Source organism: Panthera pardus, unplaced genomic scaffold (assembly GCF_024362965.1).
Source record: "Panthera pardus isolate Hobbes unplaced genomic scaffold, ASM2436296v1 HiC_scaffold_15, whole genome shotgun sequence".
Lineage (NCBI taxonomy): Eukaryota > Metazoa > Chordata > Mammalia > Carnivora > Felidae > Panthera > Panthera pardus.
Window position 1 is genome coordinate 22,560,314 of NW_026526710.1, and position 25,724 is coordinate 22,586,037.

Sequence of the window (25,724 nt, forward strand, 5' to 3'; positions counted from 1 at the left end):
ATTTCTACTTTGCAATGCGACTAGAGGGAGCTAGTGTTTTCTTTGAGAGCAGGTAGAAGCCCCTTTTTTATACATGTGTAGCTTTTTAGTTTTGAACTTAATCCCAGGATGTTTTCTACTATTGCAACTGAACTGAACTGAAACTGTATGTCCTTACAGTCAGAAGTGCTCTTTCCTTCCATCTTCTTGTGTGACATCTTTCTTATTTTTCAGTGTCCCGATGAGGTCACCTTTTTTGTTGTTGTTCCCATTTCTCCTGTTGTATTCCACTTGATGTGCCCTGTCCCTGTGGGTTTACGTTTCATATTACTCACCCTCCAGCCCCAGCCCCTGCCCCTGCCCCTGCCCCAGGGCAGGGCCTCATTCTGTATTCCCTGCTAAACTCAGCAGTACCTCCCACACAAAGGGTATGTGGTAAATATTGGGTACAAGAGGTATGCTGAGGTTTCCATAATTTACAAAGACACAATTAGGTTTACTGTGCATGAAAGCAAAAGTGGTGAACTTGAGTTTCATTTCTCCTGTGCTGATCTCCAAGAGCATTTCCTGATGTGTAGCGTGTAGATCTTTCCCTGGAGAATTGGGCAAATGTTCGTTAATTATAAATTATGGTGCTTGTGAGTCAGGAAAGGAAACATTTTATTATGAACTAGTTTGCTGTGTAAGTGAAGATCTGAAGGAATTTTTATTTTAAAACGCTTTGTCTAGATCAGTTTTTGTGTATGGTCTACCCCTCTTCAGTCTCTTTTACTTCTTGCCATATAATTTCTAACTTTGTGATAAACTCCTTTGTAAGACACAAGTTTTATGCTATGTAAGCATAAGTATGTCAAGATGCTTAAGCGATTAGGTACAAATGAGAGAGAGTCTGCAACCAGGCCAGCAGCCAAACATCCCAGCCTGGCAGAGTGGGCAGAGCAGTGGGCTCTGGCCTCTTGTTGCTATAGTCTCTCTCTCTCCATGGTCCTAGAATAGAACAGGATGATATCTGCTCTGCTTTCTTCACAGTACAAATGTGATCTTTGGTTGCAAAGGTAGACACAAAAGGTAGACACAAAAAAAGGTAGAATATAAAGTGCTTTCGAAATCTAAGAGACAATAATAAATTAAGACTGGTGGGATAGGATATAACTTTCTTTTAAAATATCCTGAAATCAACCTCTGTCTCTTCAAGTGTTCAGAAGGACTGTCAGGGTAGATTACCACTATCTGAAGGACATGATAGTGATCTAGATCACTACTGAGCAGTCTTTTAAAGACTGGTGAATAGTAGTTGCTGCAGGGAACAGGGGCTGCTTAGCCAGAAGCCAGAGTTGTGGCTAGTGGCCAGTAAAATCACACTTACTTTGGATTAACAAACCCAAAAGACCGTGGTGCTTTGGAGAGTGCATCCTTGCACTTTCTGCCTTCCTGATGCTGCATTCATGTCTCCTGACCCGTTCTGTGGCTTGAACATACTTTTTCTGGTGTCTGAGAGTCCAAAGAGGGAAGGAGCAGAGAGCCCAGCATATTACCTGTGGGGGCAGAATCCATTCACACATGGTGGAGAGGACAGCTAGAATAGAGCAGGTTAAAGGCAAAGAAAGAAATATCTGTTGGCGTGTAAGCATTCTTTTGGTCTCCATCTTCCTGGTTAATAATATTGGTAAGAACTTTTCTCTAAGCTAGGTTTCTCAACCTCAGCACTATTGACACTTTGGGTCACATAATTGTTGTGAGGAACATACTGTGTGTTGTAGGATGTTAACATCCCTGGCCTCAGTCCATCGGATACCAGTACCACCCCCCACCCCCAAACACACACACTCAGTTGTGACAACCAAAAATGTCTCCAGACGTTGCCGGTATCCCCTGGTGGCCAGAATCACCCCCAGTTGAGAATCACTGCTTTAAAGTGACCAGTAAATTAATAAATCTTGAGGTGTGTCATATCACAGTGAAATGAGCCTTGAACATGGAATCAGACTGGATTCAAGATACCATCATTTATTACCTGTAAATACTTAGGCTTGTGACTCCACTTCTAGGTCTTGGTAAAGTTGAGGAAATGTAAAGATTTGTTCCTGTTATTTCACCCTGTACTCAAATATGAAAGACTGTCTTAAATTAAGATATATAATAAAAGCTAATAATATTTATTACTTACATAGGAGTTATGTACCAGCCACTGTTTATACCCATTTTACTCTGTGTTCTTGGATATTGTATTCCATATATATATTTAATTTTATTTTAGGCTTGGACAGAATAAGGTTCATTTATAAGTTAGGTTAGTTTGTATTTTAGAAAATTTCATGGAAATTCATGGTTCTTGGGGTGCCTGGAGGGCTCAGTCAGTTAAGCATCTGCTTTTGATCTTGGCTTAGGTCATGATCTCATGGTTCGTGGCATTGAGCCCTGGGTCTGGCTCTGCACAGACAGCATGGAGTCTGCTTGGGATTCTTTCTCTCCCTCTCTCTTTGCCCCTCCCTCCACATGTGCATGCTTTCTCTCTCTCAAAATAAATAAATAAACTTAAAAAGAAAAAAAAGAAATTCATGGTTCTTCCCATCCCTGGGCCTTTGTTCCTGAGAGTTTCTGGAATTTTTCACCCCTGAGCAGATAGCGTTCATGCTCAGCTCTTCAGGGAAGCCCATTCTAACCAGAAGGGCCAGGACTGAAAGAACTCTTGTCCTCCCTTGGCCTCTGGCTCACACTTTGATGGCATTGTTGTAAAAAGGCATTTGGCAAATTTTCAACACTGGGATAATTTGTCAGTTAATCACATTGCTTTATGGTGTATGTTTTTGCTTCTGCCCTTTAATTGGATTATTTTTCCCCCTACCTTATGTCCTTTCAGAAGGGATTTCAAGACATCTTCCTGAGACATATACTGCATCTGGGTGAAAATAAATAAGTCAGCTTGAAGGAGAAATGCAAGCAGGATAGTACAGTAATGAAGTGTGGAAAGGCCCTGCGTGGTTGCTAGAGGGGCACTGCAGACTTATCTCTGAGAACAGCCTGGGAGGGATCCTAATGGTGATATTTTATGATTGCAGTGGTCGTTAAGATAAGCTTTGCAGTTTGTTTACGTCAGGGGTTCTCAAACAGGCCAATGCCTGGAAACACTTTTGGTTGTAAAACCAAACAGTTGTAAAACAACTGAAGTGGGGGTGCTACTGGCATCTAGTAGGTAGAGGGTGGGACTGCTGCTGAACACCCTACAGCATGCAGGACATTCCCCCATAGTAAAGAACCATCTGGCCCAAAATGTTAGTGGTGCTGAGATTGAGAAACCCTACTCCACATAAGAACTTTGTTTTATTTTGTTTTTTTAAATATGAGAGAGAGCACGCAAGTGGGGGAGAAGGGCAGAAGGGAGGAGAGAGAGAGAATCTTAAGCAGGCTCCATGCTCAGCACGGAGCCTGATGCAGTGTTCGATCCCATGACCCTGGGATCGTGACCTAAGCCAAAATCAGGAGTTAGTCACTCAACCAGCTGAGTTACCCAGGCACCCCTAGACAGAACATTTTTATTGTTATTTGACTTTTTATGTATTTGTCTCATGGTTCCAACTAGAGTATAAGTTTCATGAAGTATAGTTTTGTGAAGTATGGTTCCAACTAGAGTATAAGTATAGAGTATAAGTTTCGTGAAGACGAGAATTTTATCTTTTATTTTGGAGTCAGATAGTCTTGTTCTTGAATCTCTGTGCTCTGCTGCTCACCAAATATGTGTTACAGAGGTTCTTTTAATTTCATTTCCTGACTTGTTAAATGAAGCCAATAACACCTGCCACCTATCAAGGCTCAGGAAACCCAAGCTCTCTCCATAACTCATTGAGTTATGCCTGAAGACAGTAGGTTGATTTAAAAAAAAAGAACCAGAATACATTTGAAGAAGATTCAGAAGAAAACTGGGTGAGATTTTAACTTAGATAATATACATGTGGATCTTTCACTTATTTATGGATGAAACTTTGAGCCATTCTGGAGAGAAGATCCATGGTGATCAGAGGTAAATAAGGCTACCCCTATATATGGAAGGCTGTGTAGTAGGTGGGAGAGAAGGACGTACAGACTACATTCTACGATGCAGGTGGAAACCAGGAGCTACACGAGTGAGCCACAATAGTGCTGGGGACAAGGGCCTTGTTTGTGGGTGAGCCTTGATGGGGTTGGATTGTGGTGGTGGAAAAGGCACTGCTGCTGTGGAAGTGTCAGAAGGAAAAGCCTGGGGAAGATCGAGAGCATTTTATGAAAGGGAGTAGATGAAACAAACAGATAGCAAGTGGTTCAGAACACCTCTGGCTTAAAGAAAACTCATTTGGGTCAAACCTTGCTGCTTTTGAAAGCCATACCTGTTTTGATGCATTAACTAACCTAGGATAGACCAAATCACAGGGAGGCTGCCCTGGCTAGAGCTACTATAATGAGAGACAAACAAGAGGCAGCAAGCCCCATTTGAAGGCCAGGAAAAGACCTTCATAGGAGTGGTCTCTAGGTCTGCTGCATCATCCATCAGAAGGTCCTGCACAAGAGAGGCACTCAGTGAATTCATCCATTCAACAAATAATGAGTACAGATTGTGTGCCAGGGGCTAAGTGCTGGCAATGTAACAGTGAACCAAGCAGCATAGCAGGATCTTTTGAGGAGCAGCATGTGATGCATTTAGCCAGTGAGACTAGAAGGGCTATCTGCTGGGAGCATCCTGTCTAAGCAGACAGGGAGAGGGAGGAGAGGAGCACATGGGGGAGACAGCAGACATCATAAACAAGCAGTTGCAGAGAACATTAGATGGGTGAGTATGTGGAGAAACAGCCGACAGATGAGGAGCACTGTGGTAGGGTTGGAGGGTGGGAGAATTTTTTTTTTTTAAGTTCATTTATTTAATTTGAGAGACAGCACCAGCGGGCGAGGGCAGAGAGGGAGGGGGACAGGGGAAGAGAGAGAGAGAAAGAGAAAGAATCCTAAGTAGACTACGCTGACAGTAGAGAGCCCAGGGCTCGAACTCATGAGCTGTGAGATCATGACCTGAGCCAAAGTCAAGAGTGGGATGCTTAACTGAGCTAACCAGGCACCCCAAGGGTGGGAGAATTTTAAGTAGGGTGCTTTGGGAAAGCCTGAGTGCAAAGGTAACGTGAGTAGACTGTTGCAGGAAGCAGACTCTTAAGAGTGAGAGGCCTGGCATGCAGAATTATTAACGGAGGGGCATCTGGGTGACTCAGTCGGTTAAGCGGTTAAGCGTCTGATTTTGGCTCGGGTCATGATCTTGCAGTTCATGGGTTTGGGCCCTGCATCAGGCTCTGTGCTGACAGCTCAGAGCCTGGAGCCTGCTTTGGATTCTGTGTCTCTCTCTCTGCTCACACTCTGTCTCTCAAAAATTAATAAACGTTAAAAACAATTAAAAAAAAAAAGAATAGGGGAGTGCTGGAAGCAGGACTGGACAGGGAGAAGGTGAGTTGAGATGCAAGTGCAACAAAAGCTGCAGCTGACCTTGTTAGCTCTGCAGCTAGTCCTTGTGAATTGTCCTGAATTGAGGTGAAGGGCCAGTCTTTCCATTTCCATGTCCACAGTCATTGGGCACAGGCTCTCTTGAGGAGGGGACCTGACCTTGGTCAAAGCAGTTCTTCCACTGAGGTCAGGTCCCCTATGGAGAAGGTCTGAGCTGGGAGCTTTCACAGGCTGCCAACATTCCCATAGCTGGGAGCAGGTGCTTCATTCCTGGAGGGAGGGGGCCTAGCCAGGTACCACTGCATCTGTGACAGGCCCCTTGGAGGTGAGAAGGCTCCTCTGAGGGACGAGCATTACAGGCAGAGAGTACTTGCCTGGCAGGTTTGAGGAATAGTATGGATGTCTTGTGATTGGAGCTGCACACGGACAAGAGCACCAAGGAATGAGGCTGGAGAGAGCAATGGGCTGACTGGGAGGGCCTGGTGGCTGCTAGGCCTCAGTTCACAGTGCCTTGTGAGCAGAGGAGTAACATGGTCTGACTTGGGTCTTAGAAATCCCCCCTATTGCTGCACGGGGACTAGGATGGGTATTGGGGCAAGGGAGGAAGCTGAGAGACCCATTAGAAGGCAGTTGCAATGATCCAGGCAAGAGATGACTGTGGTTTGGACCAGGGTGATGATAAAGGAGTGATGATGGAGGTAATAGTGCTGGTGAGAAACAGCTGGATTCTATATGAGTGTATATGTTTTTTGGTATAATTTACATACATTATTTTATAAAATTACAGTGAAGTGTACAGACAATTTGTATACAGACAATTGGATGAATTTCGGCAAATAAATACACTCTCTAACTCATTCCCAACTCAAGATACGGACATTTGCACCTCCCTAGAAAGTTTGAGTTACAGATATATTGTGAAGATAGTCACCAGGGTACAATGTGGGATGTGAAATGGAGTGACTCCCAGGTGAAGGGCAGGGTTGCTGTCCAGTGAGATCAGTAAGACTGTGAACAAGGCAAACAGAGAGGAAGAGCCAGGATTCAATTAGAGGAGGTAGACCAAATGAGGCCACCACACAGGGCCTTCCCCAGGTGCCCATTTAAGTAGCTTCTTTATCTTCTCCCTTTTGAAAACACTATAGAGTTCCATCCTAGAACTGTTGTTAAGGAATAGGACAATATTTTGGCTAGTTGCCATATACAATTATACTAGGATACATCTTATGGTGTATACGTGTTTCTAGATAATGAAGCATTTTGTGATTGGGTATTTTTAATTTGTAAAATTATTTTTTTTATCACAGTAATATCTGTTCAGTTTAGGAAAAAATAGAAAATGCAAAAAGGAAAACAAACACATTGCTAAAGCTTTTTAAATGGTCTTTGAGACTATTTGGAAAAAAATAACTGGGTGGCTTGGTGCTTTTTAAAAAAACACACACGTTTTATTTAGTGTACATAACACATTGCAAAAGTGTCTGCATTCTTTAAGATCTTAGCTAAATCCCTGATACCATGGCAAATTCAGTATTTTTATTGTGTAGCCTCCCTTCACATCTTGCATTGCACATATAACTGGAGTAATTAAAATATTGCTCTGCATTTTCTACTTAAATATTATTGTAGGTTTGTTATTTATATTTTACTTTTTTAAAAATGGAGATATAATTAACATGGCGTTAATGTTTCAGGTGTACAATGTAATGATTCCATGTTTGTATATATCGCAAAATGATAACCATAATAAGTCTACTTAACATCCATCACCATACATAATTACAGAATTTTTGTCTTGCAAAGAGAACTTTTAAGATAGTAAATCTTTCAAGTATGGGATACAGTATTATCAACTGTAGTGTTATTTTCTTAATTGTTAAAGCTACGTTTTCCTCCCTGTGGGAACATTGTTTTTAATTGCTTTTAATTTTCTAATGGAACTGTATAGAAGAGATTATTATGTTTACAGAAATCCATTTGCAGATAACTTTTAAGGAATTTATCTGTTCTGCAAAAATAGAGGAGAAAAGAGTATGAAGAAATAGATAATGACTGTTACCAAAGCTTCCTTGATTATGTATTGGCAAACAGTACTGGAGAAGTCAATGATATACCTGTCACTTTCTTCTTTAGTTTGTGGCAAACACACACACACACACGGTTACATGATTTCTACAGCTTCCTTCCTGTGCTGTTTTGAATCTCTCAGCCACCTGATACCTGTGAGATGTCATTGTGGTAGTGCTTACTTAAGGAGACTGGAGGAGAAGTTTTTGTGGTTGAAAGCAGTAGACGTAACAGCAGCAGATGGCTTTGTGAGCCAGCCAAGACCGTACTTCTACTTGCAGGTGTTTGGTGACATCTGAGTCCCCACTTCAGGAGATGAGGAGCCTGCTTTTCACAGATTGGGATGCTAGTGATACTGAAAGTGTTTTTTGAATTTTGGGCCTCTGCTGTAGGCTTTCTCCAGCCACTAACAAGTATTTATTGAGTGCCTACTGTGTGCCAAGCTACAGCTCTAGGTACCATGGTGACTCTGTGACTGAAACAGACAAAAATTGCTGAGCTCTTGGAGTTTACATTCTGGTGGTTGGGGTGGACAAACATGCAATAAAGGAAATTATACAGTATATAAAAAATTGTTAAGAAAAAAAATAGATGAGAATTGGGAGTGGTTGTGCCAAGTTGAGGAGTAATACTTTCAACTAGGGTGATTAGAGCAGGACTCAGTGAGAGGGCAACATTGAGCAAAGACTAAAAAAAGGTGAGAAAGGATTGTGTGTGTGTCTGGGAAAAGAGCTTCCAGCTGAGGAAGGAACCAGTGCAGGGTGCTGGGTGGAAGCACACCTTCACAGTCTAGGAACAGAGGGGAGGCCTTGGCTCTGGGCCAGTGACTGGTGAAGAGGCAAAAGATGAGGCCAGAAAAGCCGTGGGGCTGGTGGGGCCATTGTGCTGGGCCTGTTGGTTCCCCTGTCCCAGGCATGGTCTTAGCCAGTGGGTAGATGACAGGTTAGAGTAGGTTTGAGCCGGAAGATCAGGAGTTCTGTTGTAGAGAAGATGAAGATGAGATGTCTGTAGACAGCTGGATAGAGAAGCTAGCTGCACATTAGAGCGCTTAGGTGCAGAGAGATATTTGGTTGTAGATGTAAAAGTGCATATTATCACCTGCAGAAGGAATCAGTTTTATTTGCAACCACTTATGTTTTGATATTTTCCTTTTACTTTTATATTACTACATACATACACGCACATATTTAAAAACAGACCATATATATGTGTGTATTTATTTATTGAGATAGTTGTAGATTCTCACACAAATGAAATAATACTAGGAGATTCTTTGTACACTTTGCCCAGTTTCTCCCACTGGTAACATTTTGTAAAACAACAGTATAATACCACATTGACATTGATATTGACACAATCCATCTCTTATTCAGACTTTTCTACTTGTATTTGTATTCATTGGGAGCGGGGGGCGGGGGGCACGTTAGTTCTATACAGTTTTTCACCTATGTGGGTTCATGTATCCACTACCATAGTAGACACTGAGCAGTTCTATTCCCCAGGAAAGCCATTTGGTCCAGGACTCTTATTTGTTGGGAGATTTTTGATAACTGACTTATTTTCTTCACTAGTTATGGGTGTGTTCAAATTTTCTATTTCTTCCTGTTTGAGTTTTGGTAGTGTGTGGGTGTTTAGGAATTTGTCCATTTCTTCCAGGTTGTCCAGTTTGTTGGCATATAATTTTTCATAGTATTCCCTGATAATTGCTTGTATTTCTGAGGGATTGGTTATAATAAATCCATTTTCATTCGTGATTTTATCTGTTTGCGTCCTCTCTCTTTTTGAGAAGCCTGGCTAGAGGTTTATCAGTTTTGTTTGTTTTTTAAAAAAAACCTAGGGGCGCCTGGGTGGCGCAGTCGGTTAAGCGTCCGACTTCAGCTCAGGTCACGATCTCGCGGTCCGTGAGTTCGAGCCCCGCGTCAGGCTCTGGGCTGATGTCTCGGAGCCTGGAGCCTGTTTCTGATTCTGTGTCTCCCTCTCTCTCTGCCCCTCCCCCGTTCATGCTCTGTCTCTCTCTGTCCCAAAAATAAATAAAAAACGTTGAAAATAAATAAATAAATAAATAAATAAAACCTGAACTCTTAGTTTCGTTGATCTGTTGTTTTTTTTTTTTTTTTGGATTCTATATTCATTTCTGCTCTGATCTTTATTATTTCTCTTCTTCTGCTGGGTTTGGGGTTTCTTTGCTGTTCTTCTTCTTGTTCCTTTAGGTGTGCTCTTAGATTTTGTATTTGGGGTTTTTCTTGTTTCTTGAGATAGGCCTGGATTGCAATGTATTTTCCTCCTAGGACTGCCTTTGCTGCATCCCAAAGTGTTTGAATTGTTGTGTTTTCATTTTCATTTGTTTCCATATATTTTTTAATTTCTTCTTTAATTGCCTGATTGGCCCATTCGTTCTTTAGTAGAATGTTCTTTAACCTCCACGCATTTGGAGGTTTTCCAAACCTTTTCCTGTGGTTGATTTCAAGTTTCATAGCAGTGTGATCTGAAAGTGTATAGTATGATCTCAATTCTTGTCTATTTATTGAGGGCTGTTTTGTGACCCAGTGTGTGATATATCTTGGAGAATGTTCCAGGTGCACTCGAGAAGAAAGTATATTCTTGCTGCTTTAGGATGAAAAGTTCTAAATATATCTGTCAAGTCCATCTGGTCCAGTGTATCATTCAGGGCCATTGTTTCTTTATTGATTTTCTGTCTAGATGATCCGTCCATTGTTGTAAGTGGAGTATTAAAGTCCCCTGCAGTTACCACATTCTTAACAATAAGATTGCTTATGTTTGTGATTAATTGTTTTATATATTTGGGTGCTTCCGAATTTGGTGCATAGACGTTTATAATTGTTAGCTCTTCCTGATGGATAGACCCTGTAATTATTATGTAATGCCCTTCTTCATCTCTTGTTGCAGCCTTTAATTTAAAGTCTAGTTTGTCTGATATAAGTATGGCTACTCCAGCTTTGTTTTGACTTCCAGTAGCATGATAAATAGTTCTGCATCCCCTCACTTTCAATCTGAAGGTGTCCTCGGATCTAAAATGGTATCTTATAGACAGCAAATAGATGGGTCTTTTTTTTTTTTTTTTTTTTGGTCCATTCTGATACACTGTGTCTTTTGATTGGAGCATTTAGTCCATTTCCATTAAGTGTTATTATTGAAAGATACGGGTTTAGAGTCATTGTGTTATCTGTAGGTTTCATGCTTGTACTGATGTCTCTGGTACTTTGTGGTCCTTGCAACATTTCACTCACAGAGTCCCCCTTAGGATCTCTTGTAGGGCTGGTTTAGTGGTGATGAATTCCTTCAGTTTTTGTTTGGGAAAACCTTTATCTCTCCTTCTATTCTGAATGATAGGCTTGCTGAATAAAGGATTCTTGGCTGCATATTTTTCTTGTTCATCACATTGAAGATTTCCTGTCATTCTTTTCTGGCCTGCCAAGTTTCAGTAGATAGGTCTGCTACTACCCTTATGTGTCTACCTTTGTATGGTAAGCCCCATTTATCCCTAACTGCTTTCAGAATTCTCTCTTTATCCTTGTATTTTGCCAGTTTCACTCTGATATGTTGTGCAGAAGATTGATTCAAGTTACGTCTGAGAGGAGCTCTCTGTGCCTCTTGGATTTCAGTATTTGTTTCCTTCCCCAGATTGGGGAAGTTCTCAGCTGTGATTTGTTAAAGTACACCTTCAGCCCCTTTCTCTCTCTCTCTCTCCTTCTCCTGGAATTCCTATGATACGGATATTGTTCTGTTTGATTGAGTCAGTTCTCTGATTCTCCCCTTGTGATCCAGGATTTTTTTTTGTCTCTCTCTCTTTTTTTATTTTAATTTTTATGTTTACTTATTTCTGAGACAGAGAGAGACAGAGCATGAGCGGGGGAGGGGCAGAGAGAGAGGGAGACACAGAATCCGAAGCAGGCTCCAGGCTCTGAGCTGTCAGCACAGAGCCCGACACGGGGCTTGAACTCATGAACCGTTTGATCATGACCAGAGCTGAAGTCGGTCACCCAACCGACTGAGCCACCCAGGCACCCCTCTCTTTTTTTTTTTTAAATGTTTATTTACTCTTGAAGGAGAGAGAGAACGTGAGTGGGGGAGGGGCAGAGAGAGAGGGAGACACAGAATCTGAAGCAGGCTCCATGCTCTGAGCTGTCAGCGCAGAGCCCGATGCGGGGCTCGAGCTCACGATCTGTGAGATCATGGCCTGAGTGAAGTTGGTTGCCCAGCCGACTGAGCCACCCAGGCGTCCCTGTCTCTTTTTTTTTCGGCTTCCTCTTTTTCCATAATTTTATCTTCTAATTCACTTATTCTCCCCTCTGCCTCTTCAGTCCATGCTGTGGCCGCCTCCATTTTATTTTGCACCTCATTTATAGCATTTTTTATTTCATCATTACCATTTTTTAGTTCCTTGATCTCTGCAGCAATAGATTCTCTGCTGTGTTCTATGCTTTTTTCAAGCCCAGCAATTAATCTTATGACCATTTTTCTAAATTCTTGTTCAGTTATATTGCTTATATCTGTTTTGATCAGTTCATTAGCTGTCATTTCTTCCTGGAATTTCTTTTGAGGAGAATTCTTCCATTTTGTCATTTTGGCTAGTTTTCTGTCCCTTACATGTTTTAAAAGCTTGTTATGTGCTCTACCCCTGCGAGCACTGCTATATTAAAGGGGGGGTCATACACTGTCCAGGGCCTCGCCCTTCAGAAGGTGTTTTTTGGAGAGTGTTACTTGCTCTCTGTTGTTGTGACTTTGGTTATTTTATTTCCCTACTTGTAGTGGTGTTTTGGACCCTCCACCAGGTGTGCTTTGATTTGTTCCTTGGAGTAGCCCTATGGCCCATCAGGTTGTCCTGGTGTATCCCTGGTAGCGACTCAGTCTCTTTTCCTCCCAGCCTCTTGGGGTTCAAAGTCCTTTGGCTTCAACCCTTCTTTGAGAGACGTGGGAAGTTTGGATCTCCCTACTTCTCTGCCATGTTGGTCCCTCCCTCAATACTGAGCAGTTCTAATTAATACTTGTTATAACCCTCCCATGCCCCTGTACCTTACAGACAGGTAGGTAGGTAGATGGGTAGAGTTATACAGATATATAGATACATAGATTGATTTGGTTTGGTTTGGTTTTAATTAGCATTTTTTTAAGTTGTGGTAAAATACACATAACCAAATTTACCATCTTAACCATCTTTCAAGTGTGTAATTCAGTACTGTTATGTATGTTCACAGTATTGAGTAACCAAGCTCCAGAACTTTTTCATCTTGCCAAACTAAAACTATATACCCATTAAGCAACAACTCCCCATTCTCCGTCCCCCAGCCCCTGGCAACCATCTTTCTGTCTTTATAAATTTGACTGCTTTAGAGACCTCATATAAGGGGCGTCATACATTATTTGTGTTTCTGTGACTAGCTTATGTTAATTACCATAATATTTGCAAGGTTCATCCACTTTGTAGAATGCGTTAGAATCTCTTAAGGCTGAATAATATTCCATTGTATATATACACCACAGTTTGCTTATCCATTCACCCATCACTGGACACTTATACTGCTTCTACTTCTTAGCTATTGTGAATATTGCTATTATGAACATGGGTGTACAATATCTCCTCAAGACCATGCTTTCAATTCTTTTGGATAAATACCCAGAAGTAGAATTGCTGGATCATGGGTAATCCTATTTTTAATTTTTTAAGGAATGTCCATACTGTCTTAAAAGCAGATGTCCCATTTTACACTCCCACCAGCAATGCACAAGATTCCAATTTCTACACATCTCCACCAGCACTTGTTACTTTCTCTGTCTCTTGTTAATAGTAGTCAACCTAATAGATGTAAGGTGATAATCTCATTCTGGTTTTGATTTGCATTTTTGTGGTAGCAAATGATGTTGAGCATCTTTTTATATGCTTATTGGCCATTTGTACATCATCTTTGGAGAAATATCTGTTCAAGTCCTTTGCCCATTTTTGAATGGGTTTTTCTGTTTTCTGTCATTGAGCTTTCTCTATATTTCTGGACATTTAATCCCTCATCAGATTATGTGATTTACAAATATTTTCTCCCATTTTGTGGGTTGCCTTTTTATTCTGTTGATAGTATCCTTTGGTGGGCAAAAAGGTTTTAATTTTCAAGAAGTCCAGTTTGTCTATTTTTTTTCCTCTTAATTCCTGTGCCTTTGATATCATGTCTAAGAAAACATTGTCATATCTAGTGTCATGAAGCTTTCCCCCATGTTTTCTTCTAAAAGTCTTATAGTGTTAGGTTTTATATTTGAGTCCTTGACCCATTTTGAGTTAATTTCTGTATATGGTGTAAGGTTCCAGCTTCATTCTTTTGCATGCAGATGTTCATTTTTTCCAGCACCATTTGTTGATAAAACTGTCCCTTTCCCATTGACTGGTCTTGGCACCCTTGTTGAAAATCACTTGACCACATATGCAAGTGTTTATTTCTAGGCTCTCTATTCTGCCACACTGGTCTATTTATCTGTCTTCATGCCAGTAACACACTGTTTTGATTACTGTAGCTTTGTAGTCAGTTTTGAGATCAGGAAGCATTAAGACTCCAACTTTGTTCTTTTCCAAGTTTCTTTTGGCTATTTGGCGTCCCATGACATTCCATAAGAATTATAGGATAGGTTTTTCTATTTCTCCAAAAATGTCATTGCAATTTTTTGTTTTGTGTGTGTGTGTGTGTGCATGTTTTTCTTTTTTTTTTTTTCAAGTAAATGCAGGGCTGAAACTCATAACCCCAAGATCAAGAGTTGCACACTCGACCAACTGAGCCAGCCAGACACCCCTGTCCTTGCAGTTCTGTTAGGGATTGAATTAAATCTGTAGAATTTGGGGTATTGTTGACATCTTAACAGAATTAAGTCTTTCAGTTCATGAACACAATATGTCTTTCCATTTATTTCTGTCTTTAATTTCTTTCAGCGCTGTTTTCTAGTTTTCACTGTACAGCTCTTTGGCCCCCTTGGTTATGTTGATTTCTAAGTATTTTTTTATTCTGTTTTAAATGGAATTGCTTTCTTGGTTCTGTTTTGTATTTTTCACTGTTAAATGTATAGAAATGCAACTAAGTTTGTTGATTTTGTGTCATTCAGTTTTACTAAATTCATCTATTCTCTGGAATCTTCAAGGTTTTCTATATAGTAGATCATGTCCTTTGCACCCATCTTATATTTTAATATTGTTTTGTAACTTTTTTCACTTAATAAATGTTTCAAACATTTCCCCATGTTTCATTTTTAGTTACAGATTTACCAAAATTTGTTAAAACCAGGTATTAATGGGCTATACAGGAGAGAAGTGATTCCAGGAACAATGTGCATTGGGCAAAAACCTCAAATTCCCCCAAGCTTCCATTTCAGCAGGGCGTGCTCACATCACAGATGTATCATTGGATCTGCCTCGTGAGCTGTCAGAGCATAAAGGCTCGGAGACAGGAGCCCAAACCAAAGGTCTGAAGGCCACTGAGAGGGCCGGCTACTCTCATTTGGGCCCTTCCTGCTGCTCTCTGGCCATTGCTCTTTGTTTGGACTTCAAGTTCCACATGTGGGCTCCTCCAGGAATCTTTTCCTCTGTTGCAAGGGAGGAGGATTCTACCTTACCACACCTGGTCAGAACCCAGCTTCTGAGATTGACTCTTTATTCCTGCTATATGCAGAACATTTGTGCTGCAGTCATCAGATCAGCAACCCCCAGGCAGGGGACAGGGGACAACTGTCATGGCTCCGTGGAGAGAGTGACAACAGGGTATTGTGTGTGGTCTGAGGAGGGGTGCAAGAAGGTGTCCAGGAGGGGGGACCTGGAAGCAGAGCCCCAAGGAGAACGGACTTTAGTGGGTGTGCAGGGAGAGGATGCTGGCCGTTGTCATTCAGAGGATGTGACATTGCTTGGCAGCTCTAGGATCCAGGGAATGGATTACTTTCTCTTTTGTCTCTGTCACAGTACAAAGAAAGATGGAATGCAGGAGGCAGTTGGGAATTCATCTTTATCATTGTGCTATGCCACAGTAAGGGTTTTCTAACTAGTCAGGCCATAGATCCTTTTCCTCAGCTGTACCTCAAAGAGCCCTTTAGAAAAAAGGAGGTCTGTTTCTACTGAGGGAATGTGAACCACTGTTTTTCTTGGACTGAAGAATCTAGTGCTAAAAGGAGGTAGGGAGCCAGCACTATGCTCGTGGCTTTGTGTAGGTGCACTACAGTATTTCTTCTGCTTTGTGGCACATCTCTACAAAAGCAAACACGGTGCCCATTACCCCAGTCACACCTTTCACCAAAGCACATCTTGATCTCACAAATGTTCACGTGTGAAATGTGATGTCTTCGAAGCAATGTGACATGGCCTCTTAATCTCTCTCAGAAGGTGCTTGTAAGGGTGACTGTGTCTTCCCCATTGTTCAGATTAAATAACTTATGAGCAATAGGGCTGAGAATTCCACCCAGGTGCATTCATTGCTCTAACCCAGGCCTATTTCCAGCCCTCAGTTCTGTCTTCCCTTGGAGCCTTAAGGCCCCCTCCAGCTTAACAGTTCCCTCCAGTCTTAACAAAAGCCCATTCCACACAGCTTTGTGGAGCTGAAATGTGAATCTGATCGTGGCATTCTTTTGCTTCAGAGATAGCTATAGAAGATGGTCTGCTTTCCACAGTGGTGCCTTGCTGGGCCCTGCCCCTCTCCCAAGCCTCCTTTCTCCCCACACTCTGCAGCAGCTTGTCAGGCTTATTCTGCATTTCATGCCATATCCCCTCTGCCTGACATTCCCTTCCCTCCTCTTCTGGCTGACTTCTCCTCAACCTTTGGGACTCACTTCAATTGTGATTTCTGTAGGAAGGCCAAGCTTAGGTAGCTTTCCACCTGTGCAGACATCCATCACTAGGAGCTTCCTGAGTGCAGAGCTGAGCCATTCATAGCTTTACTTTCCCTCGACTTAGTCCAGTAGCAGGCTCATAGTAGACAACCACCAAGGTGGATGGATGAGAAAACATCCTATTGATGCTATGAGTGGGTTAGTGGTCAAGACTCGTGCTATGACGTGTACCTGTGCAACAGAGCCCCTCTGCTAAGGTAGCCTCTACTCTGAGTGTTCTTGGGGAGTCAGGCTTGTCTTTGGCTTGCACTTAAGTGATTTTGATGTACTTCTTGAGGGGACATACAATGTCTCATATACTTAAGGAATTGAAAAGCACTCCTATAGTCAGGTGGATACTCCTCCCTGATGGCCTTCTCAAGACTGTCGCTGAGTCAGCTAGAACTTTTTTGGTGAAAATGATAAGTATGCAGATCCAGTTACCTTAGGCAGAAAAGTGAATGAATTAGCATTTTGAGTAGCCTCTTGTATAAAAAACTACCGCCAAAACCTGCTGGCTTAAAACAATAGCTGTTTTATTATTTATTTGTGATTGTGAAACCTGGCCAGGCCCAGCAGGGACAGCTCAACTTAGTTCTGCATAGAATCTGCTGGGGTGGCTAGAGCAGCTTGGGACCAGAAAACGTCAGTCTGGGTCCTGTGCCAGGGCCTTGATTCTCACTGTTGTCTGGGTTCTTTGACCCTTTTTATGTGGCCAGCTTGGAGGTCTCTACATGGTGGTCTCAGGGTACTTTAACTTCTCACATGGCAGCTGGCTTTCTCCAGAAGTCAAAAGTTGAACTGGACCTGTTTGAGGCTTAAGCTCAGAACTAGAACAGCATCACTTCAGTCACATTCTGTTAAAACAGGTCAGAGAACCAGCCCAAATTCAAGGAGAGGAAAACACACAAGGGCAGGAGTCCTGGGGAAATGTGGTTCAGTGGAGCCTAATCAGATAGCTGCCTCCCCCGGCCTGTGGGACTGAGGTGTCTGGGGTGATCAGTGCTCAGTATAGCAAGTCCAAGGCCAAGCCCAGGTCATCAGGACTAGCTGTGCACATATGCATAGCTCTCACTGGTGCTCTGTCTCTCTACTTCACCTTTCATCTGTAGGCTTTAAGTCACTTCCCTGCAGGCAGTGTCATCCTAGCCCTCCAGCATCTCCAGGAGTATCCCCTCCTAGCTTCCCCTGGAGGAGAAGTACATTTCCATACTTGAATCTCAGGCTCTGGAAAAAGCAGCTTATGTGGCCTTGGGCAACTTTCCTAACTTGTGTGCCTCAGTTTCCCCCTCTGTCAAATGAGGATGTCAGAACTATCTACTTCAGAGGACAGTGTGAAACTTATCCTGGGCTGTGCTGCCTGCAGGGCTTGAGTGGCACATCAGATGCTCATTAGAGCATGTCATGGACTGGGAAGAAGAGGTCCACAGGGCTTACCCCAGTGTGACTCTGCCTCTCCTGGAAGGAGTAACTGGCTGGCACCTCCAAGGACTGGCCCATTGCAGCTTCCTGAGAGGTCCTGAGTAGAGATGGTGGTGCTAATGGGGTTGACACTCCTTGCCACTGCCCTCACCATACTGGGAGACATCTGCTCTTCTGAATTTCACGAGGCTCTTAGTGGTACTAATCAGTTGCCTTCCTCTGGTGTCTGGCAGGACCCTGAACCTCACTTAGTCTCAGCACTAAGTGCCGTGGTCTGCACAGCCTGGGCCCAGAGCTCCTACTGTCCTTTCTTGTTTCTTGAGGCTTCCCTATCAGGCATTTGTCATGGCCCAGATGGGCAAGAAATCCACCTTCTTGCTACTGCTTCCCTCCCAGGTCCTCAGCCTGTGGAAAAGTGTGGCACATTCTCAGCAGCAGCATTTCAGGCTCTCTGGCTTAGCACACCTGGCAGCCACCTGACCCAGGAAGGGTGTGGTGTGCCAGTGTAGTTGTGAGTGCACAGGCACAGGGGTACCAGTTTGAGCATTCCCGGTCCTTCTCACCTGTGTTCTTAGCACCTGCCTTCTTTTACCTACTGTATATTGTTTTCTGGATTCTTCTTTTGAAGATGAAGGTGGGACTAATTAGGGTCTGCCATCTAGACTATGGAAGAACAACTTGCAATAACTCTCTTTCCTCATGCCCCCCGAGTGTGCTCCACTGCTGGTTCTGGCTCCTTCAAAGCTATAAGAGTACCGAGCTGTGTTGGGGCTTGTCTTGGGAACCCTTGGAGTAAAAGCTCAGATCAGACCAGGGCTGAAGTTCCTATATGTTTGGGACAGCTTTGAGTATGCATGTGCTCTAGGAAGGCGATCAGTAGCCACTTGGCTAAGTTTCACCTTTCACTGTAGAGCTCTGACTCTTGAGTATGTACCTGGAGGTGACGGAGGGTCTCAGGGACCAGACTGGAGCTGCCAGTATGATGTCAGGGGCTTGTAGCAGGCTGTATTGTCTTGGATTTCAGTAAGTAGACGAAATAACATGTAATGTGATTTCCAACCTTCCTAGGGTTTCTCCTTGTTCTCTGAGACAAAATGGGTCCCTTGCATTTGGCACACCTGCTTGATACTGGCCTTGCACAGCTGTTTTCCCCACTACCACATGACAAGAAAGAGAGCACATTTCCCTTTGTTTTGTGGAAGCTCAGGCTCAATTTGCCTGCAGGGGTATGGCTATCCAGAAGAAGGTAAGGTGAGCTGGCTGTTTCTTGGGGCCCATGCTGGCCATTGCCTTTTTGAGTACCAATATTTTATTTTCTACACTTAGGCACTAGCCCTAGCAGGACTTTGAGCTCTTAGGCAGCCACCACCTGCCTCTGCCCTGCCCCTCCCTGCCTGCACTTGCCACCATGTGATTCTAGAGCTGGTAACCCTCGTTCTGGTGTCCATGCCAACTCCTCTTGGGTAACAGAGACAAAGCATCCTCAACTAAGATACTCCTCAGCAATAGCACCTTGACTATATCAGTGATTGCTGGTATTCATCATGCATCTAATTTGTCACTAACCAAATGTTACTGAGCAACCACTCACCAGACCTATGCTAGAAGCTGAGAATGTGGTAACAAACACGACAACAATTGACATGCCACTCTTACCATGAAAGCAGATGAGGGACCCAGACAAATGCCCACAGGCCCCAGGCCCCAGGAATACTTCTAGTCTGCTGGGTTTCAGGCTGTCACGACGCCTTTGCCAGTCTGGTCCACCAAACTATAGCTAGCTACCTAGCTTCATGGGCTCCTGGTAGGGTCTGCACCCTGCACTCTAGGAGCTAGTAGCTATAGTCCTTCCCCCTAGACAGACTGAACATCTGGTTGAATGAGGGCTCATCCTGTAGAGGAAGTTCAGCCAGAGGAGATGCTGAGAATGCTGACTTTCCACAGGCTTTGATGCAGCACAAATGTATAGGCGGTCTTTTGGAAGCAGAAGCATGATGAGGGAAGTGATGCGTGTGATCGCAGTCAGCTACTGGTCCTACCCAGCTGTCAGCGAAGCAAAAAGGCCAGGGTGCTTATGTGTCCAGGCTGTCAGCCAAGTGCAGATCCATGGGATGGGGAGATGGCTGGAGGTATAGCCGTTGTGACTCAGCTGTTGTCGTGACCTGCTCATAGCCTTTACAACTGTGTGTCCTCAGAAGGTGGCCAGCTCTTGTCTGCTGGACATTTGTGCAAGCGCCCAGGCGATCTGTGGACTCAGTTGTTCTAGTGACAGAATGCTTTGTGCCACTTTTAGACTAAGCTATTTAATGTCACTTGGAGAGTCTTCCAGCAGTTTTTACTTTAACTGAAACTGTTAGATCACTCCACTCTTACAGATAATTTATCAACAGCCTATTATTTTTTCCTAGGAGCAGTGATTAAAGATATTACTCAGATAACCACCATTTCAAAATTTTTGACTCTGTTGATATTGTCCAATGAATACAAGCCAAGGTAGACGTTGTGTGTGTGTGTTTTTTTCTTTGTTTCTAGGCAAGCCAATTTTTTCAGTTGATATTCACCCTGACGGGACCAAGTTCGCAACTGGAGGACAAGGTACGTTCACAGAGTAACAGAGGGAGTACTCACAGCCCTGCCACCTTACTCTGCTTCTCCTGGTTGTCCACTGAGCTGAAAATAGAACACTTCTGTTTTTCAGTATGGATAAGATTCCATTTAAAATGTATAATTATAATCTATTATCTGAATAGGTTAAATAAAAATTCTTTTTTGGCTCTAGTGTGCTTGCTCTGTATAAATATTTTGGTAGTGGGTGTATCTTTTTAATTCCTATTCATTGGGCTAATATTAAAATCAGTTTGCATCCCCAAGCCCCAACTTATTGAACACAGAGAGTGGCAGGTGGTCCCGTGGATAGAGCCCCAGTCCCAGAGACTAAGGTTGGTTCCTCATCTTTGTTCTGGCAACACTTGCTCATCTGAAAAGGAGGAGGAGGTGACTGAACTATGGAGGTAGTCGTGTAGTTATTAGGCCCATTTTCTGGGTTCAGAGGAATTTGGCTGAGTTAGAGAACAAGTATGCTGTAGGCAAGTAAAATGCCCATGCCATTTGAAAATACGGTCCATAGCATTGTCAGTGTACTACATCCAGTGTTGCGGTGTCACAATAATAGCCCTGCTTAGAAAGTCATTTATCAGGCCACTACACCAAGATATATATATGGTGGCATAAAATAGCATTCCCAGAGTCCAGTCCCTGGTAGCTTCCACCCCAGAACAGTGTCTTTCTCTGGCCAGCGACTCCCTGGATAAGAGTGCTTCTGTGAGTTCCAGGTCCTCAGGCTGGGTGCTGCAGAGTGGGCTGTCTATAGACTTCCTGCTGCAGGGGTATGCAGGGAGGTCTTGATTTCCTTCCTGCATGCTGTGGGCTGCACCCAGAAGGTGCCCATCATGTCACCTACGGCCACTGGACTAAGCTGAGGGACTGGGTTTTTTCCTCATCCATAAGAAGAGGCATACCTTCCCACCCTTCTCAATAGAGTAAGGTCAAGAAGAGCTGTTTAGGAAATATTTTTACATAGTGGCCAATAGGCAGTTTCAGGTATGCCTTATGGTAATTCTTATCTGTCCATTCGTAGGCATTTAGTGGTTTTTACTCTAAACTAGTTCAATGAGGGGCTGGACTTTTCGTTAGGTATCAGTAATGGAAAGCTTAGAAAGAAAAATCATTGCCAAGATGCACACATAAATTTTTTAGCAGAATACTGTATCACCTTATAACACCAGAACAGTAAATGCCCTCTTTCAGTTGATCTCCCATCTGCAGGTGAAAGCAAAGGGCAGATAAGGTAATGAACCTTTTTTCCTATGTTCAGGGCACATTTCATTCAGCCATGGACCCAGGCAGCATCTGGAAAGGGACCAAAGTATCGACAGGGATGTGCTGCTATCCTTGGGTCCTGAAAGGGTGCTGGGACATCAACTTTTGCAGCTCTTCATCTTACAGATGAGGAATCTGGGTCTTGGGCCTGGATGAGGACCTTCTGGGAGTCTGGAGAGATCTGTGTTAGAGGCCAAACCAGACCTCAGTGCCCTCCTGTTTTTTAGTGCAGAGTTCTTTTCAAAGTCAGGTTGGCCTCAGCCTACTACTAAATCCACATCGGTTTTGATCCCCATAAACACTTGTTTCTTCATCTTTTCCATATATTAATAATGCAAATTTAGTCTCCTCTGATCTAGTCCATTATGGTTTATGAAAGCTAAATGAGGACTGTGTCTCAGAGTTAATATCAAATTTCTGCTTATTGCACATTGAAATTATTTTTGCTCCTTCATTCCAGGACAGGATTCTGGGAAGGTTGTGATCTGGAATATGTCTCCAGTCCTCCAGGAGGATGACGAGAAGGATGAAAATATTCCCAAGATGCTTTGCCAGATGGACAATCACTTAGGTATTACAGAGTGGCCCTTTGCAGGCTTTGCGTGTTGGCAGAGTGCCCAAGGTTAGCACATGTGTTTGTAATTAGAAAGATAAGGCCCCGTGCGGCGGTAACTCCCCTCGGCCTGCTGTCTGAAGGCACAGATGTTGGCTGCACACCTGGGTGAGTTATTCGGCAGAAGACTCGGCCCGCCCACAGAACCATCTTTGGACAGTCTGCAGGTACCTCTGGTGATTTCCTGCTCATGAGTCGTTACTGCCTGATACCATGGGGCTTTGGGGCCAGTGACCTGGAAGCAGTAGGGTTCTGGGGAAGGGTGTATTAAAGACAACTCACCAAAATGTCTCAAGATTGCCACTGTGTCACTCTGAGGCCCTCTGCCAGGACCCTTTTGTTGGTCAGACAGTGTTGTGGTTTCCTTTCCTACATTTAGCGCCTTAGTTTCCTGCCTCTGAGCAACAGGGTGACTGTATCTGGCTCTGGTTTCCAACCTAGTTGCCTCCCCGGAGATGCTCCATTAACAGTTATGTCCTCCCTTCCTTGACTCTGTGTGTTCTTGCTCTCCCATCTGTCTCTCAGTGCCCTCCGACGTGGAGTACAAGTCACAGGCAAGCCGTTTGTGGGCTACAACTTGGATAGTGTCCCTTGTATTGCAGGGCTCCCAAAGGCCCAGCTGTGAGTTGCTCTGACCCATCAGGAGCCAAGGAGGCATTTCTGCTGGTCTTAATTTATAAGTGCAGAACCAGTCAACCTGCAGTGCTGACAAGTTTGGAAAATCCAAATTTAAAAGGGCTACAGATGGGATGAAGTCAGAGATTTATGCTCTAACAGGCTGCTCCTCTGAAAGTTTTGGGAAGGGCATCTCAGCCTTTTTAGTACTTGCCCTCATTTTAAGAATTCTCCCTGCTAAGAAACATATCTCATCATGAGACAGCCCTTTTGAAATAATGAGATTTAGTTATCAATTTTCATGGAAAATTACCTTCTCCTATTGACTATTTGATCCAGCACTAACACTTCTCAGGTTGTGCAGAGTGTTGCCCTCCAAACTCTGTCCTGGTCATTTGTTATTACAACACAAGTAGAATAGTATTTGAACTGGATTGTTCTTCTGAGGCTTACCCACAGTGGATGCCTTGAATAGTTGAGACAGAGTAGGTTTTATAAACTCTTTGCATCTTGCCAGACTCTGCATAAAGCAAATGGGCGTGACTATTGGATTTTCATCACCCTATTTTTTTTTCTTCCCAGCATGTGTGAACTGTGTGCGGTGGTCAAACAGTGGGATGTATTTAGCTTCTGGGGGAGATGACAAACTGATTATGGTGTGGAAACGGGCTACGTAAGCATCATTTTCCTTTCTTCACATTTTATTTTTAGAAGCTTCTTGGCTGGTCTTAATCACAGTCACCTTTTCCCACTCTGGCACTGAAGTCCATAGAGCTCCAACTTCCTGAGTAGCAGGAAGACACGTAGGCCAGGAGTAGCTGGGGCCTGACCAGGGTGTCAGGAGGCCACCTACCTGCCTGGAGACCTGCTCAATCACCCCCTTACAGGACTGCAGAGTATCTACCTGAAAAGCTCATTCTGTCCATTGCTGATGTTGGTGGTTTTGTTTGTTTTGTTTTCCAAATGAAATTTTCCAACATACAACATAGGTAAACATCAAGGTGCTCTGATGGAATTTGGGGGAGGGGACCCAGAGCCCACCCTCTTTGCCATTCACCTCATTCTCTGTCAGCCTCACCCTGGGATAGTAAGGAGTACCCCTTCAAAGTCCTGCTCTGTACCCACAATGAACTAACCATCACCTAGAAAACATTTTCTTTAAACCTAGACTGAGTCTCTCAGGGTGGGTCCTGGGACTCTGTTTCATAACCAGCTCCCCAGGTAACTCTGGGGGCTAGTCAGACTAGGGAACCAGACCCTAGCCCACTGCCTAGCCAAAGTGGCCCCATGGACATGGCCATGAGAGCAAAGACATGCTGTCTCCTTTGGTCCACTCGGTGAAGTTTTTCTGTGGGTCTATAAGAGTTCTGTGGGAGCAAAGGATGTTAACAGAGGCTCTGTGCATCAGTGGTGTTAACACCACCTTCATGGGGACCCACCCAACTGCTCACATGGCAGGAGCTATGAGTGCTTTCCAAGAGGGCTTTAAAAAGACTGTTGGTTTTGCTGCTTTAGTCAACATAAATAACATATTTAGTATATAATTTGGAAATCTGAAAAAAATATATAAAAGAAATCACCATCCCACCACCCGAAGAAAGCCAAAGTTAATATTTTGGTATTTTTTGTGTGTCTTAACCATTTTCCACGCATAGATGATACCCATGTTACATGTATTCTTTTTCTTTACATACTGCTGTCTAGCTGTATAAGATGTCCTGTGGCCTGCTTCTTTCACTTAATTATATATGGTGAACATTTCACCATGCAGTGGATAGTCTTTTACCACAAGATTTGTGATGGCTATTTGGTATTTGATAAAGTGCATGGAACATAACTTACCTAATCAGCCTCCGTTGTTCACCAATTCAATGCTTTCCAGCCATTGTCTGGTTTTGCTTTGTTCTGTCTGCCATGATAAGCTGTGCTGCAGTGAGCATCTCTGTGCAGTGCCTAGAGCATGCCTGGAGTGCCTTCCTGACTCCTCTTTCACACAGGTACATCGGCCCCAGCACTGTGTTCGGCTCCAGTGGTAAGCTTGCCAACGTGGAGCAATGGCGATGTGTCTCTATCCTCCGGAGTCACTCAGGCGGTGAGTGGGGCTGCCTGTTGGGGTGGGTGGCCCTGGCAGCTGTCTGAAATCAGCAGCAGCACCTCCACAGCCCCCGTGGACTGTTTTGGTTCTTAAAGCAGCCTTGCGTCTGGGCCATCCCTCCCCATCACCATCGGTCACACCCAGCCTGTCCCTCAAGGTCTGTGCAGTTACCATCCCCACTGCCTGCCTCCAGCTGCATTCAGCGCCCCCACTCCTGCCCTCATGGGGTATATGTTTATATCTTCAATGTAGAATCCCCACGTTCTGCTGTTTTTCCTGGTGAACTGAATCACTACCTTCATCAGTGGATCACTAAGTCTGTAAGCACACTTTATTTATTCCACAGAAACGAGCACACATAAAAAGGGGCTCAAGGAAAAGTTTTTCACTTGACCTTGAGTAATTTCGCAAAATGTTTAATAGATTTGGAATGGAAAGGGACAGATTTGGACTGAAGAGGAAGAAGGGCAATCAATAGCTGTCATAAGCCATGTGCTGTACACTCAGATGCCAGGGATACTAGAGGGACTATACCTCAAAATAGAAGCCTGTGGTCTTGCCCAAGAATGGCCTGAAGTGTTTTCCTAGTCAGGGTGACAGCAGAAGCCAGAAAGGCCTGACGTGCATGGTGGGTTGGCAGCATTTCACCACTGCTAGATCTTTACATACAAGGCAAGGGAGCAGCACAGAGTGGGGCTGGCTGAGTATCAAGGACCAGGACACAGATGGTTCTTGCTCCCCGTTAATGAAGGTGGC

At 43.6% G+C, this 25,724-nt stretch overlaps 1 protein-coding gene across 4 annotated transcripts in view; it reads left to right on the top strand.

The window, feature by feature from the left end:
- The window catches only part of LOC109258624 (protein HIRA), a 91,285-nt gene that overhangs the window by 1,122 nt on the left and 64,439 nt on the right, over window positions 1-25,724 (top strand). For 2 of the 4 annotated variants that reach the window (XM_019435574.2, XM_053902269.1), the window contains exons 2-5: window positions 20,299-20,361; window positions 22,106-22,216; window positions 23,456-23,546; window positions 24,871-24,965. In XM_019435574.2, coding sequence (XP_019291119.1) covers window positions 20,299-20,361; window positions 22,106-22,216; window positions 23,456-23,546; window positions 24,871-24,965 — 360 coding nt within the window. The other 2 variants (XM_019435576.2, XM_019435579.2) reach the window with 2 other exon arrangements.